This window comes from Heloderma suspectum, chromosome 6 (assembly GCF_057233095.1).
Source record: "Heloderma suspectum isolate Gila_16-S chromosome 6, 16-S_ref, whole genome shotgun sequence".
Classification (NCBI taxonomy): domain Eukaryota; kingdom Metazoa; phylum Chordata; class Lepidosauria; order Squamata; family Helodermatidae; genus Heloderma; species Heloderma suspectum.
In genome coordinates, this window is record NC_139463.1 from 103620614 (window position 1) to 103633976 (window position 13363).

Consider the following 13363-nt stretch of genomic DNA (forward strand, 5'->3'; position numbering starts at 1 on the left):
TAGAAGAGCTTTCTGAAATGCAAGAGCATCTGGGACATCTTGCTAGGTTTACGTTTGAACAAAGGGGTGACTTTCAAGGCTGTTGGGATAGAAGACTGGATAGACTTAGGTTTGGGGAGAGAGGGAGGGGAATGCTGCGTGGCTGCACTGGGGATCAGACAGAATACAGGGAGGGTGATTGAAGTGGGCTGAAGAAGAGAGAAGACCTCTCCTTGAGAGCGGGGAGGACTCTGCTGTGGCTGTTTAGGTGTGGGTGGGGAGCAAGGGGTGGACTTGGGAGGAGATTGGGCCAGGTTAGTGCAGTACAGCACAGAGTAGGCTTGGATGGGGAAGACATGGGCAGCTGCCGGTAAATTATTAAAGGCCAGGCCAGGCTAGGCTGGAAAAAGCTGATCTCTGAATTTTCTGTGTGTGTTTCAGAGACGCACTCTTCTCACGCCATCCCCTGCGTGCCTCTCCAGCTACTCCCACCCCAAAGAACCCAGCCCTGGCCCTCGAAGAGCCCTCTGGTCGGCCCCATGTGCCAGTGGAGCGTGAGCACCGCTATGGAAGCCCGGCAAGTTCCGGCCACACCTCCCGCTCACCATATCCAGATCTGCCCCTGAAGAAGGAAGTCAAGGTGAAGGAGGAGCCCGAGCTGACGGGCTTTGAGGGGGCGCTGCGCACGGGGGCTCCCTACCACAGCACCCTGCATGTCTCCCACCCCTTGGGGACTCTAGCTGTGTTTGAGAGGCCCCAGGCCGGGACTGGCGGAAGTGTCTCCCCGTACTTGGTGGCTGCCCCACCCTCAGCGGCCTCCTATGCCGCGCTTGAAGCTTGGCGTGAGCCATACCACCGGGGCCTGGAGCTGCACCCACTTCAGCGCCTGCCCCGCTACCTGGAGACCCCATCGCCGGCTGCTGCCGAGGACTACGAACGGGCCCGGTTGTATGGCCTGGCGCCCCCACCCCACCCTGGCCTCATGGCCTATCCCCGCCACCAAAATGGGCTGCTGTCAAAAGCCACCCCCTCGGCTGCTGCTGTGGGACTACTGAGTGCCCCACCACCACTCATCCCAGCTTCAAACACTCGGCCCTGTTCCCCTCGGCGGGCCCCAGACATCCGAGAACTGGCAGCCGCCTACAAGGACCGGGACTCCAGATAATGGTGCTGCAGTGAGGGGCCCTGGAACTTGAGCGCCTAGACCGAGGGGCTTCCCATCTCTACTGGACTGATGGACAGCATCAGTGGGAGCCCTGGGCAGCTATCTAGGCCCCCTTTCACATTAGGGTGTGTGTGGAAGAGTGGCCCTCCTGCCACCTTAGCCTGAGTTAGGGGCCTGCCACTGCCACCACCCCAGAAGGACTTGAGTCCCCTTCAGTCCTGGCTCAGGTTGGGGCTTAAGATGATGGGGCCTTTTTTTTTGCGGGGGGGGGGGCAGGAATCCAGGTGTTGGGGTCACCTCGGTCTGTGTCCCCAATTTCTACAATGATGCCTCTTCCTGCCTCTGTGGGGATTGCCGGAGGGTTTGGTGTCTGCTTCCAGTATTCCCGCTGGGCTGAAACTGGACGCTGGGAGGGGGCTGTTCTCCTCTAGCTATGGATTGATGGGAAAGCTGCTTTCAGGGGAAAGGGGAGGACTATGTTGGGGCACCTCCCCCACCAGGCAGTGTAAATATTTATATATTCTGCCCCAGGCAGGTGGGGAAAAGGTTTTTGTACATTTATAAAAGGTTTGAGATGTGATTTTAAAAGTGACTTCTCTCTCTTCTCCTGCCCTCCCCCCACACCTCCCCTTGTTTTTACTGTACTGCTCTTTTCTATTCCTGTATCTGCTCCCTGCCCACCTCCCGTCCCTTTTCCTCCTTCTGTAATTGATCGGAGAGGTGCAACAAAGGAGGGTGGGGTGCAATGCACTTGTCCAATGCCCTTTTCTTCCCCAGATTGGTTAATTAAACCCCAAACTGGTGCTTCTGGATTCCTTGCTCTGTGTGTGTGCATGTGTGTGTGTGTGTGGGGGTGGCCTGGGGAGAGGAGGGCAGAAGATGTAAGACTCCGGGTGGTGTAAGACTCCTACTTCCTTAGAGATTGAGTTCTGGGAAGGGGAAGCCAGTGCCCTGGAGTATCTTCTTTATTTTTGAAGAGGAGAAAATGAGTAAGTCATGGAGTCAAAGAATATACTATTCTGATGTAGATTCCCTCATGGTCCTGGAAGCATTCACCAAGCATTGCAATTATGTTTCTAAGTAGGGCTGCAATTTGGGGGCAAGAGAGGGAGGCGAAAATTTCTGGCATTAAGACAGAATCAGCAGTGGTTCTAAGGCAGCCCCCCCCCCCCTCAGCCTCACACGTGCCAGATGCCTTGGACTACAAATACCATCAGCCCTAGCCAGCTCTGCCACTGGGAGTTGCAGATCAAGACATCTGGAGTGCATCAGATTGGGAAAGGCTATTCAAAGGAAAAATCAAAACCTCCTTTCCCTCCCCTTGCCTTAGGGGCAAACTAAGAAAAAACACTGCATGTGGCTGCCTCCCATCTTCATCCTTTTAGAGCAAGCCATAGAACTGCAGCTCAGAAGACTCGTCTGGTAGAGTCTTGCCCCAAGAGATCATCAAACCCAATAGAGATAGATGTGCATTCAAAAGAGACACTTGATGGGCAGGACTTTGTGGGATGGGACTTGGGGGTCTTTCTTGGAGTTGACAAGCAAAGCATGTCTTCATGCCTCTCCCCTGTATAGTCTACAGCAGCCTTCCCCAACCTAGTTCCCTCCAGATATGTTGGACTGAAGTCCCATAATTCTCAGCCCACATGGCAGTTGGCTGGTCTGTTGAATGCAGTGCCCCAAGACTAAATATATTGAAGACTCGTCTACAGATAGCCAGTACTAGTCATAGCCAGAGGTTTCCCCACTCCAGACTGGGCTACCTCAGTTTGCTAGCCACTGTTGAATGCTGAACTAGATGTTATTCTGGGTCAGAGCAACAGTCACAACTCCTAGGTTCGGAGGATGTCTGCTTTTGTGGCAATAAAGAGGCAAAGACTGCACCATTTTCCCAGTTGTGGGGCGAGTGTGCCTATATAGGGCTGCTTATCCCAAGGGAACCCTACCTATGATTTGCTTTCAGATCTGTAGCTGCCATAACCGCCTCCTAGGCTGAGAAAGTGTTCATAAGGGCCAATCATCTCCTGGTCCTCTAGCTTTAATCAACATATTGGTGCACTGTAGAACAGGGCAGTCAGTGTGGAATGGTTACTTTCAAGCAAATCCCATGGCTGTCTCCATCCCAGAGATCTGTGGCTGTGTGGAGTTGTGCTCCATGCCCTCACCACCCTCTGTACTCCCCCTGCTTATATCCTAGGCTATTTTGGGGAGGGTAAACTGGGGAGGGGGGAGCAACTGATGAAGTGACATGAAAGCCAGGAATGAGCCAGGCTAGTACTGCTGGCAGGCTGCATGTTTATTTCTCTCAATGCCCACTTCAAACACCACATCCCATTTATAGTATTTTTATCCTGCTCCTCAGCCAAAAAGGCTCATGGAAAGGCTTACATGCAATCAATAAAACAAGACAGCCCCTGCATGCAGGCTTACAAGCTCAAAAGACACAACACAAGGGAAAAGGGATATCTCACCATATATCGCCCATCATGAGCCTTTCAAAAAGCAGAAATGCCATCAGATCTTTTATGGTAGGGGTGCAGAACTTCAGGCTAGGGTCTTCCAGAGGGCCCCACCCCCTTGCCCCTGACTGTTGGTGGTTTCCTGGCTTTTGTGCAGTTTTCCTCCCCTCCTAAAAGGCTGAAATGCCTCTCACAAGCCTTAGTTACTAGAGGCAGTAATTGCTGTAGGCTAAAATGTGCTGGCATTTTTGATCCCACCTGCCACTGGAATGTGATTCCCAAAAGCTGCTGCGGCATGGGATTCAGCACACTGGCAGGAGGAGATTCAACATCCTCTGTTGCATGGTCTGGATTATATTCATAACATATTGACTGCTTTACACTCATTTTTTTCCACAAAATGTCACTGTTGCAGCAAATTTGCCTCCATGTTACAGGTTGGGATGAGGGATGGGGCAGAATGGAAAGCTTTTTACCTATGAGCATCCTTTGCTTTGTACCCACCTGCTGGACAGTAGGCCTGATGCTGGGTGCTTTCCCAGTAGAACCAACAAGCAGAAGAAACTGTAGCCACTGGACTGGAGGCAAAATCTCTCTCCACCCCCTGGCTTCTTTAGGAAGAATGAGCTTTTTACCACTGCTAAGCCAGAAACCTGGAAGGCTTAGGCATATTCAAAGTACTAGGTGATGCAGGGATCAGTTTTGCACAAACAAGAGGCAAATAGCCAAAGGCCCTAGACGAGACTAATTTTTTTAATGGCCCAGCTGTCAGGTTCAGCTTGGGCCAGGCTCAGTCTTGGAACATGGAAAATTAGAAGAATCCCTTTCCCGTGTCATTCACTCACCACTGTCTGCACTTTCTCACATGAGACTGATCAAGTGGCAAGAGTTTCCATGTAGTCTTGAATCTTGCAATTTTCCATACAATAACTATTGGGACCTTAACTCCCAGTTTTCTTTTTTTATCAGTAGTTTATTATTATTTTAATGCTATTAGTAACAATGTTACAAATATTTTTTAAAAAGACTTTGAAATGCAGAAAACCAAATACATGATCTCAAATACATGAGTGGCACAAAATTATCAGAACACATCAAAGTGAAACTCAGTATAATATTTAATATTTCTTGGGGTTCCCCTTCATATGACATAAACAGTTCCAGTAGAGTAGATCAGAAATGGTTTCCAACCGTCCAAAAGAATAGTCCTTATTTTCCCATAGCTATTTGTAATGACTGATTTTTAGCACAATTTATGTTTTCAAAGCATTTCATAGCCCGTCTCCTACAGTAAGTAAATTAGGACTCTTCTAATGCTTTGCGATCTGAATGCAACACCAGCATCCCAAAGTTGCTAACAGTGCAATATTATATATATCGACTCAAAAGTAAATCCTATTGAGTTCATTGGGGCTTACTCCCAAATAAGTAGGTATAGGGTTGCAGACCAAGCTATATATTGTCTTTAATTCAGGAGCACATGATCTCAAAAGAACATTACCTTTAAAGAATTCTCCCTAAACTGAATATCCATTAAGAACTCCATAGCCCCCCCCCCCATTTCTGGCCATTTAAATAAATATACTCAGATTTCCTTGCTGCATAGTGGAAACAATCTTATAAATCCTTGATAATTGTCCTCTGTGATACTTGCCCTAATACATTCTCAAAAGTGGTTGTTTGCTATCTTGTCTCTATTTGATGTGAATTCTTTCAGAACTGGATGTTTGTGAAATATTTGCAGCTTTTTTCTTTTTATGGTGCAAATAATTTATATAAACATCTGAAAGAAAAAAGTCCCAGTTTGAGGGGATGGGGGGGCATGTTGGCTGAAGATTATGGGAGTTGTAGTCCAAGATGTCTGGAATCTGTCAGGTTGGGAAACAATAATAGACAAACCAATAGTCTGACTCACTGGAGGGCAGGATCATACATTCACTCATTTAAAGACATATAAATGCCTTTTTAAAAAAGTGTACATACGCTTGACTGCAACCCAAGAACCACTCTTAAGCCTGATTTCAGTGGGCACCTGTCTTACATTGTGACCACATACTTTAATATTTGAAATCACGCCAGAACATTCAGAATCAACCAAAGGGCCAATTTTTAGTTGTGTTTCTTGTTGAAAATACATTATGTGCCGTTGAACACGGCTGCAATCTGTATAGCTTTATGGCACAGGAAGCTAAGAGGTGTGTGGTCAGCACACCATCTAGCTGTCTTTGGGCGGGCATCACCTTTGCAAAGTTACGTTTTCAGCGTTTGTAGCATCGTGAAACTAACAAATTTGTTATAATATACTCTTTGCCGGATAAGGGTGAAATGGCAGACAAAATAGGAAAGGTGTCTTTCATACCAATCTCTCTTGCTGTAGGAACACACAAGCTTTTGAACACACAATGCACAACTCGAATTTAGCCGCTGCTTTAAAAAACGTTTATAGAGAGCTTTTCTACCCATGTATATTCAAAACACTTTTGACTTACAAATAACGGAAACTTTCGTGACTGTAAACTTCGGAAATATTTGCGAGACCCATGTGAGATATTTTTGAACAAAACGTGAACGGGAGATTTTTTTTCATTCATAAGCACAAAGTAGTAACAATATATTCAGTGAATTCGAATGGTCCCGCCAGCCCGCCCAGCGAAAGGTCAGAACAATATCCCGGCGCAGAGAACTCCAGTCCTCTCCCCCCGGGGTTAATGAGAGAGTTCGGGGGGGGGGGGGGAGACTCCAGCTCCCAGCATTCCCTAGGACTCCGTTTCCCAAGATGCTTCTCGCTCACGACGGCCTTTCTCCTCGCGGGTTAAGCGTCCCGTTCTTGTTATGTTATGGAAAAAATAAGCTGCGTTTCCCGCAACCCCTCTGGCACTGCCCCTCATTGGGATCCCATCACCCTTCATTTCGTGAGTCACATTGGGTTTGAGTTTCTTTCCCTCCCTCGCCCCCCTCCCCGTCCTTCCCTCCCTCGCGTTGCCTTAGCTCTCGCGAGATTTGTGTGCCGAGGCCGGCGGGCGGAGGGAGCAGCGGGAGGAGGGAGGGGGCTGGCCCTGGCGCTTGGTGGTGGCGGCCGCCATTTTGCCGCGGCGGGTCGGGTCTGGCTCGGCGGGGCCTGGTTAGGGATCAGTTGCCGGGTGGGAGGGGTTGGCGACGTGCCGAGCAGCACCGGCGGGGGCTACGCAACGGGAGAAGCCGGGCGGGGGCATTCTGGGGGCTACGGATGGCAGCGGATTCTATCCGGCCGAGGCGGCGGCGCTGGGGCTGAGGCGGCGGTAGGAGGAGGCGGGGCAGGAGGCGCCTCCCCTCCCTCCTCACTCCTCCCCCCTCCCACCCAGGTAAGATGGCGGACCGGCCGGGGCTCTACTCCTGTCGCTCACACCCCCCTCCTTGGAGAGGTGCGAGACTCTGCTTCGAGTCGGGAGGGAAAAGTGAGGAACCGATAAGAGCGCGCGTGTGCTCTCTTTCCCCCGCTCCCATTGGTCATTTCCCACCCCTACCAATAGAGGGCGCGCTAATGGAGAGTGGTAGGGGCGGGAGGCGAAGGAACGGTAGCCAATGGGAGAGTGCACGCGCTTATTCAGCCAACGGCCGCTCGCAGTGCCGGCCTATTACTTCAGCCACCGCCGTTCTCTTCTCCCCTCCCCCGTCACCTTGTCTTTCTTGCGCGCGCCACGAAAGCGACCAACCAACTGCCGCCTTCTCCTCAGTGCGTGGGGGAGGGGCGAGCGGGGGAACCTGAGGGGACAGGGCTAGGGAGGGGAGGGACGGGCGCCTGGGTGGGCGGGGTTTGGGGAGCCGGGGCGGGGTCAAGGGGGAAGGTGGGAGGGGAAGGTGACAAAGGGGTTAAAGCGAGGGGGGAGGGGAAATCTAAGGACCTCGAACTTGCGCTGAAAAAGAAAGAAGCAAGGTGTCAAAGGGCGATCTCTTAGGGTCAGCGTGCAGAAAGACAGGACTGCAAGGTTTAAGGAATGAGGGGTCAGAGGGCGTCGGGGGCTGGGAAAGGGTTGCATGTTCAAAGAGCAGTAGGGTATCTGGGGCTGGTACAGGGCATTGGGGAATCAAGGCATTTGGATCACAGAGGGCATTAGGGTTAGGGTGGTTTGGGGTAATCGTTGAAAAAAGCTGGTACTGGATGGGGAGGAAGGATTTTATTTACTTAGTGTCATCAAGTGGTGTAGAGAGTTCTGAACGAAACAGAAGGTCAGAAGTGAAAGGGTAATATGATCATGGAGTCTGAAGGGGGACATGTTGATGCTCAGGCTGATAGCAAGGGAGATGAAGAGATGAATCAAGGGAGCATGGTGGAAAGACCCATGACTGAGGTGGGGGCGAAGACATCAGGATTACTTCCAGGGACTGCTGGGGAGGTGGTTGGACCAGGTCAGGAGACACTGGGGGATTTGGCAGAACTGGATCAGGGGGTGGTTGAGGAGCAGATGGAAGGAGAGATGGTATTAGGAATGGGTGGGGAAGAGACTGAGGAAATGGCAGTACCAGGTCCCTGGAAAGCAGAAGAGTCAGAGTCAGGGAGACCATGTCTTGAGGAGCTCAAGAGCAGTGGGGTGAAGGAGGAAGCTGAGGAGTTGGGGGAACTAGATCAGGAGGAGACAAATGTATTTATGACTCCAGATGAGGGGGAGACTGAAGAAGGAATAGATCAGTGGGAGACAAAGGAACGTGTGGAAAAAGAGACAGTTGGAGAGAGTGGAATCATTCTAGAAATGGATGAGAGGGAGGCTGTGGAGTTGGCAGGACCAGATCTCAGGGACGAGGAGGAGTTGGTGGAAGAAGATCATGCAGATGTCCAAGAAGGAAGTGAAAATGGAGATGATCAACACACATTAATTGGGCTGGAGGAGGAGGAGGTTGAGGAGATGACTGCTAGAGAAGATGTATTGGGAAGTGAGGAGGCTGAAGAGGTGCCAGGATCGGATCAGAGTGAGACAGAGAGAGGAAGCGAAAAGAACGCTATGGAATCAGCAGAGAATCAGGGAGAGGTGGAGGAGTTATTAGGAATGGGCCAAGGGGAGGCCCTGGAAGTAACTGGAGAGGAGTTGGATGAGGCACCAGCAGTGAACCAGGGAAAAGCTGAGGAGGTGCTAGGTGCAGCCAAGAGAGAGTTAGAAGAGGCGACTCTAGAGGGAGATGCAGCATCAGTAGCGGTTCAGAGGGAGACTGAGGAGTTGGTAGGACTAGGTGAGGAGGAAATTGAGATGTTGCCTGAAGAGGAACTTGGGAAATCAGCCTTGGATCTTGGGGAGGTTGAAGCGTTGGTTGGATCAGATAAGGAGGGACTCCAGGAAGTAATTGGAAGGGGAGATGTGACATCTGGAGAAGTTCAGGGTAAGGAAATTCTTGGAGTGGATCAGAGGGAGGCAGTGAGTGTTACTGCAGAGGGAGATGTGGCATCAGCAGTGGGTCAGCAGGAGACTGAAGACTTGGTAGGGGCAAGTCAGGGAGAGATGGAGCAGATGACTGGAAAAGAGAAGGCACCACCAGTGGTGGATCATGGAGAAGCTGAGGAAGTGCCAGAAGATCTGAGGGAGGCAAAGGGGGAGACTGCAGAGCAAGATGCAGCAGTGCTTAAGGAGATGGCTGAGCATTTGATTGGGACAAGTCAGGGAGAGATTGAGGAGACTGAAAAGGAGGATGTGGCATCAGCACTGGATCAAGGGGAAACTGGGAAGGCACCAGGAGCAGATCAGAGGGAGGCAGAGAAGGCGACTGAAGAGGGAGGTGTGGTATTAGTAGTAGATCAGGGGGAGATTGAGAATTTGATTGGGGTGAGTCAGAGCAAGATTAAGGAGTATGTGGCACTAATATTGGAGGAGGTGGCAACTGCAGAGAGAGCTGAGACATTAGCAAAGGTTGCTGGGGAGGCTGAAGAATGGGTGGAGGCAACTAAGGTGGGGACTGGAAAGGAGGATATGGCACTAGCAGTGGATCATGGTAAAGTTGAGGGAGATGCAGCACTGGCACTAGGTCAGGGGGAAGCAGACGAGTTAGCGGGGCCACTAGAAAGAGTAGCAGGAACACAAGAAGACACGCCTGGAAGAGGTCTTCAGGAAACACCTGTCCAAAGTCAGGAGGAGGCGACAGAAGGGGAGATGAAATTAGGAATGAGTCAGGAGAAAGTTGAAGCATTAACAGGACCTGAACAGAGGGAGGCAAAAGAGCTAGTAGGACTTGATCAGGGAGAAGGCAAGGAGTTGGGATCAGCTGAAGTGATGGCTGTGGAGGAAACTGGAGAGGAAAAGGTGGCATCAGCAGTGGATCAGGGTGAAAGTAAGGTATGGCTGGAACCATATATGGACCAGGCAGCGGACATTGGTGATGTAGATGAGAAGGTATTGAGTCAGGATCAGCAGGATGCTGTGGAAAGAAAGGTACCCTCTTGGGAAAAGGCATTAGTTTGGAGTCCAGAACTAGATGAGAAATTGGCAGGAGAAAGTCGTGAGATAGCAGGGGTGGATTTTGATGAGGGGATATCCAGATTGGGTCAAAAAGAAGCTGCGATAATGGCCCGAGTAGGCTGGGCAACACCTGATTTCAGTTTTGGCCGAGATCAAATAAGATCAGAGTTAGCAGGAACAAGCCTGAGGGTGGCTGATGAATTTGGTAGATCAGGTTCCTCAGCAGTGTCATCACTTTGGTCCCAACGCACGGCCACACCAAGTCCAGAGCAAAGTCACAGAGTAAAGGGGAAAATAATTTCAGGGTTGGCAGGACTGCGGCAAGGGCCAGTACTGGTAGCACAGCGTGGGGCAACACAGTCAGCAGGAGTGAGGCATGGGGTGCTGAAGCATGTAGCTCCTGGTTTGGTTGTGACTAGTTTAACGGCACAGGCTGAGCAAAGGGGATCGACAACACAGGAACGTAAGAAATTGGAAGTGGGGAAGGTAGAACAGAGGGGGACCCGATCAGCGGAACTGGGGCGTTTTGGGACAAAGGTTAAGGTGGGTGAAGGAGTGGTCCTCATGGGCTACAGAATTGGTCAGGAAGGGATGTCATGTTTCTCAGACGCAGAGAACAGGACAGTGAAGGTTCAGCAGGTGCCTGTATTTGAGGAGACAGAAAAGGTGTTTGATGAGGGGCTGGCAGAACCACCCAAGCAGGAACAGGAATTTAAGGAATTGGAAACACTGGAAAGTAACATCAGTGACTTAGCAAGGCAACATCTAGAAGAAGTGCCATTGGCCTGGCTCGGTAGGCCACTGACACGAGATTATACAGCATCACGACCAGATTCTGGCTGGACAGCCGGGATGGGGCCAGGACATGGGCTTGCTTTAAGGTCACTGCGGGCAGGAATAAAAGAACGAATTGACATGATGGTGGTAGGTCAGGGAGCACCAAAATCAGCAGGACCAAGTCCTGAACTCCCACAGCCCGGAATGGGAAGACAGGTGTTTGGGCTGGCAAGCAAGCCGGAGGACGTGCACTGGCTGAAGGAAGTGTTGGGATCAGGAAAGGCAGCATCTCAACTCTCGGTAGCAGGACACGGCTCAAGCTCGAAAGAAGGGAGTCCTGGTTTGACAGCAGAGAGGCGGAGTCCTGGCCTCTTGACAGGGAAGCGAGAATTAAAAGACTGGCGGGATGGTGTGATGGGAATTGCAATTAAAAGATACAATGCAATGAGGCTGGCCATGTGGGGTGAAGGCCCTGTTGGTTTGCATGTGAAGGGGGTGAAGGTGACTGGGAGTTCCGACAGCATTCGGGCTAGTACCATTAAGACAAATTCCATCCTGGGACATGTGGAACAGAGGGTGCTGAGGCTAGCGCAGCATGTGACGAATGAGAATGCGCCAGTCTTGGGAGTGGAAGGACAGGGGCTGAGTGATACCTTGAAGCAGGACATGGAGTTAGTAGGGTCAGGACATGGTCATAGCGTTTCAAGGTAACTGGAGGGTACAATGGGTTGGGAGATATTGGGTTCTTTAAGAACTAGAGCATATTGAGGCTGCACTACGTAGAGTATTAATTGGGATCGATAGCAATAAAGTTAAGTTGCAAAATCCCAGCTTGCAGGATTTAGTGAATTTGCAGAGAATTGTGTAAAGAGACCCTAGGACAATGATATGAGAGTGACAGCTAGAATATTGACACTTCTGAGTGCATAGTGGAAGTGAAAAATAAGGCAAAACAAGTTTGGGAAATGAATATTGATAAAATGTGGGGTTCTGACTACTTCGTGGTAGTGAGTAAAACAAGCATTCTTCTAGAGAACTTAGAATCCATCAAGGGAAGGGGAAAGATGGGCTCCTTGTGGCTCTCTCAACAGCACCCCAAACAGGTTCTTGCCTCTTATCATAGGCCTGGATTTGGTAGCTGGTGCTTACATTAAAACTCTCCACTGCAACCCGTGGTCAGGCTGTTCCCATGCTGTCTACGTTACAATCATGGAGAGACAGTGGTAGGAGGAGCAAGTTTGATGACATCCCAGCCACAGAAACAGACTGATGCACAGGTACCACAAGAAAGGATATCTTCTGTCCTAGACTGACAGTCCCATCTCGTTTCAGGAGTAGTCTTCCCCAGGAAAGCGAAATCCTGGAAGTGCAGTCTGAACAGCAAGAGCAGTTCTCAGCTCACACAGGTATAGGTGGAAATGAATAATAACATTGGGGAATTGGCCAAAGGACGTTTGTGCAGGAACACTGAGGAAATAGAAATTCTTTACTGTTTTCCAGAAGCCAAAGTTAGGTTCATTTTGTTACCAAGATTATGTTTCTGCCCCAACATCCATGGTCATTGACGGGCTAGAATTTATGATGTGATAAGATTTGACTTGGCCACATGCTACATTTACTTTGCTTGCTGAGGTATAAATCACAAGCTACTGCAGCCCAAAGGCAGGACATACATTTTGCAAGTCCTACAACTGACATGCATCCATAGCTCCCCTAAAATATATATATTTGCAAAAACTTTGGCTTTTAGTGCTAAACAGTAGAACTATCTTCTCCCTAGGCTTTTCTAATCAATATCTTAATTTGCCCTTGTTCGTGTTCACTGTTATTATAATCTGGTGTGTTTTTATGTTTGCCTTTTGTATGTTCTGTGTCCCTCATAAGAATGAGAAGCGTATATGTGTGTGCTGAATTCTAAATATTGAGGTTGCAAATGCAAACTTGAAAAAAAGACAGATCTTGTGTCCTGTGTTGGGATGCCAAGTAGAAACCATATTCATGATCACTTTAGTTTTGTTGATTGAAACGTTACCAAGAAGGTTGGTCTACACCAGAAAAATAGTGCCTCTGTGTACAAACTTACTTTGGGACAGAGATATCCTAATGGTGGTGTTTTTGATATATTAATGTAAGGCACTGGTTCTCAAACATTCTACTGGGTTTTACCAGAGGAATTATCTTTTGTAGATCGTAAGACCTCTGAATAAGGACTGTGCCACGACTGTATGGCACTCCACTCATGACAAATAAGGGACAGAAGATATGAGATGATGGAGATCTGTGATTGAGATCTCCCATCTCTTAAAGTCTTTATATGTTGATTGGGACCATGATGGTGGAAGTTAATCTTTTCCTATGGTGCCATTTACTTGATTAAAATCACCCCTTGAGCTGCTATTTTGACTGATTGGGGGAAAGTACATCTCCTTTTCCCAGTGAAAATTCCTCTCGCCCACCCACCCCCAGCTGCTATTACCCAGTAGGGAAAATGTATGTGTACGCAGGCCCTACAACACTGCACAGCATCCTTGGCTCCAGCATCCTTGGCCCCAGCATCCTAGCAA

At 49.6% G+C, this 13363-nt stretch overlaps 2 protein-coding genes across 16 annotated transcripts in view; both read left to right on the forward strand.

Annotated features, from left to right (window-relative positions):
• FBRS (fibrosin) overlaps positions 1–13363 on the forward strand; it is a 32411-nt gene that overhangs the window by 17857 nt on the left and 1191 nt on the right. For 7 of the 8 annotated variants that reach the window (XM_084805891.1, XM_084805892.1, XM_084805898.1 and 4 more), the window contains one exon: positions 421–1954. In XM_084805891.1, coding sequence (XP_084662017.1) covers positions 421–1144 — 724 coding nt within the window. In that variant the 3' untranslated portion in view covers positions 1145–1954. Of the gene's footprint in view, positions 1–420; positions 1955–13363 lie in introns of those variants that run through there. The other variant, XM_084805897.1, reaches the window with a different exon arrangement.
• Positions 6646–13363, forward strand: part of SRCAP (Snf2 related CREBBP activator protein) — a 48359-nt gene continuing 41641 nt past the window's right edge. For 4 of the 8 annotated variants that reach the window (XM_084805876.1, XM_084805886.1, XM_084805878.1 and 1 more), the window contains exons 1-2: positions 6646–6944; positions 12132–12205. The gene's annotated coding sequence lies outside the window, so the exon portion shown is untranslated. Of the gene's footprint in view, positions 7038–12131; positions 12206–13363 lie in introns of all 8 variants that reach the window. The other 4 variants (XM_084805880.1, XM_084805879.1, XM_084805882.1 and 1 more) reach the window with 4 other exon arrangements.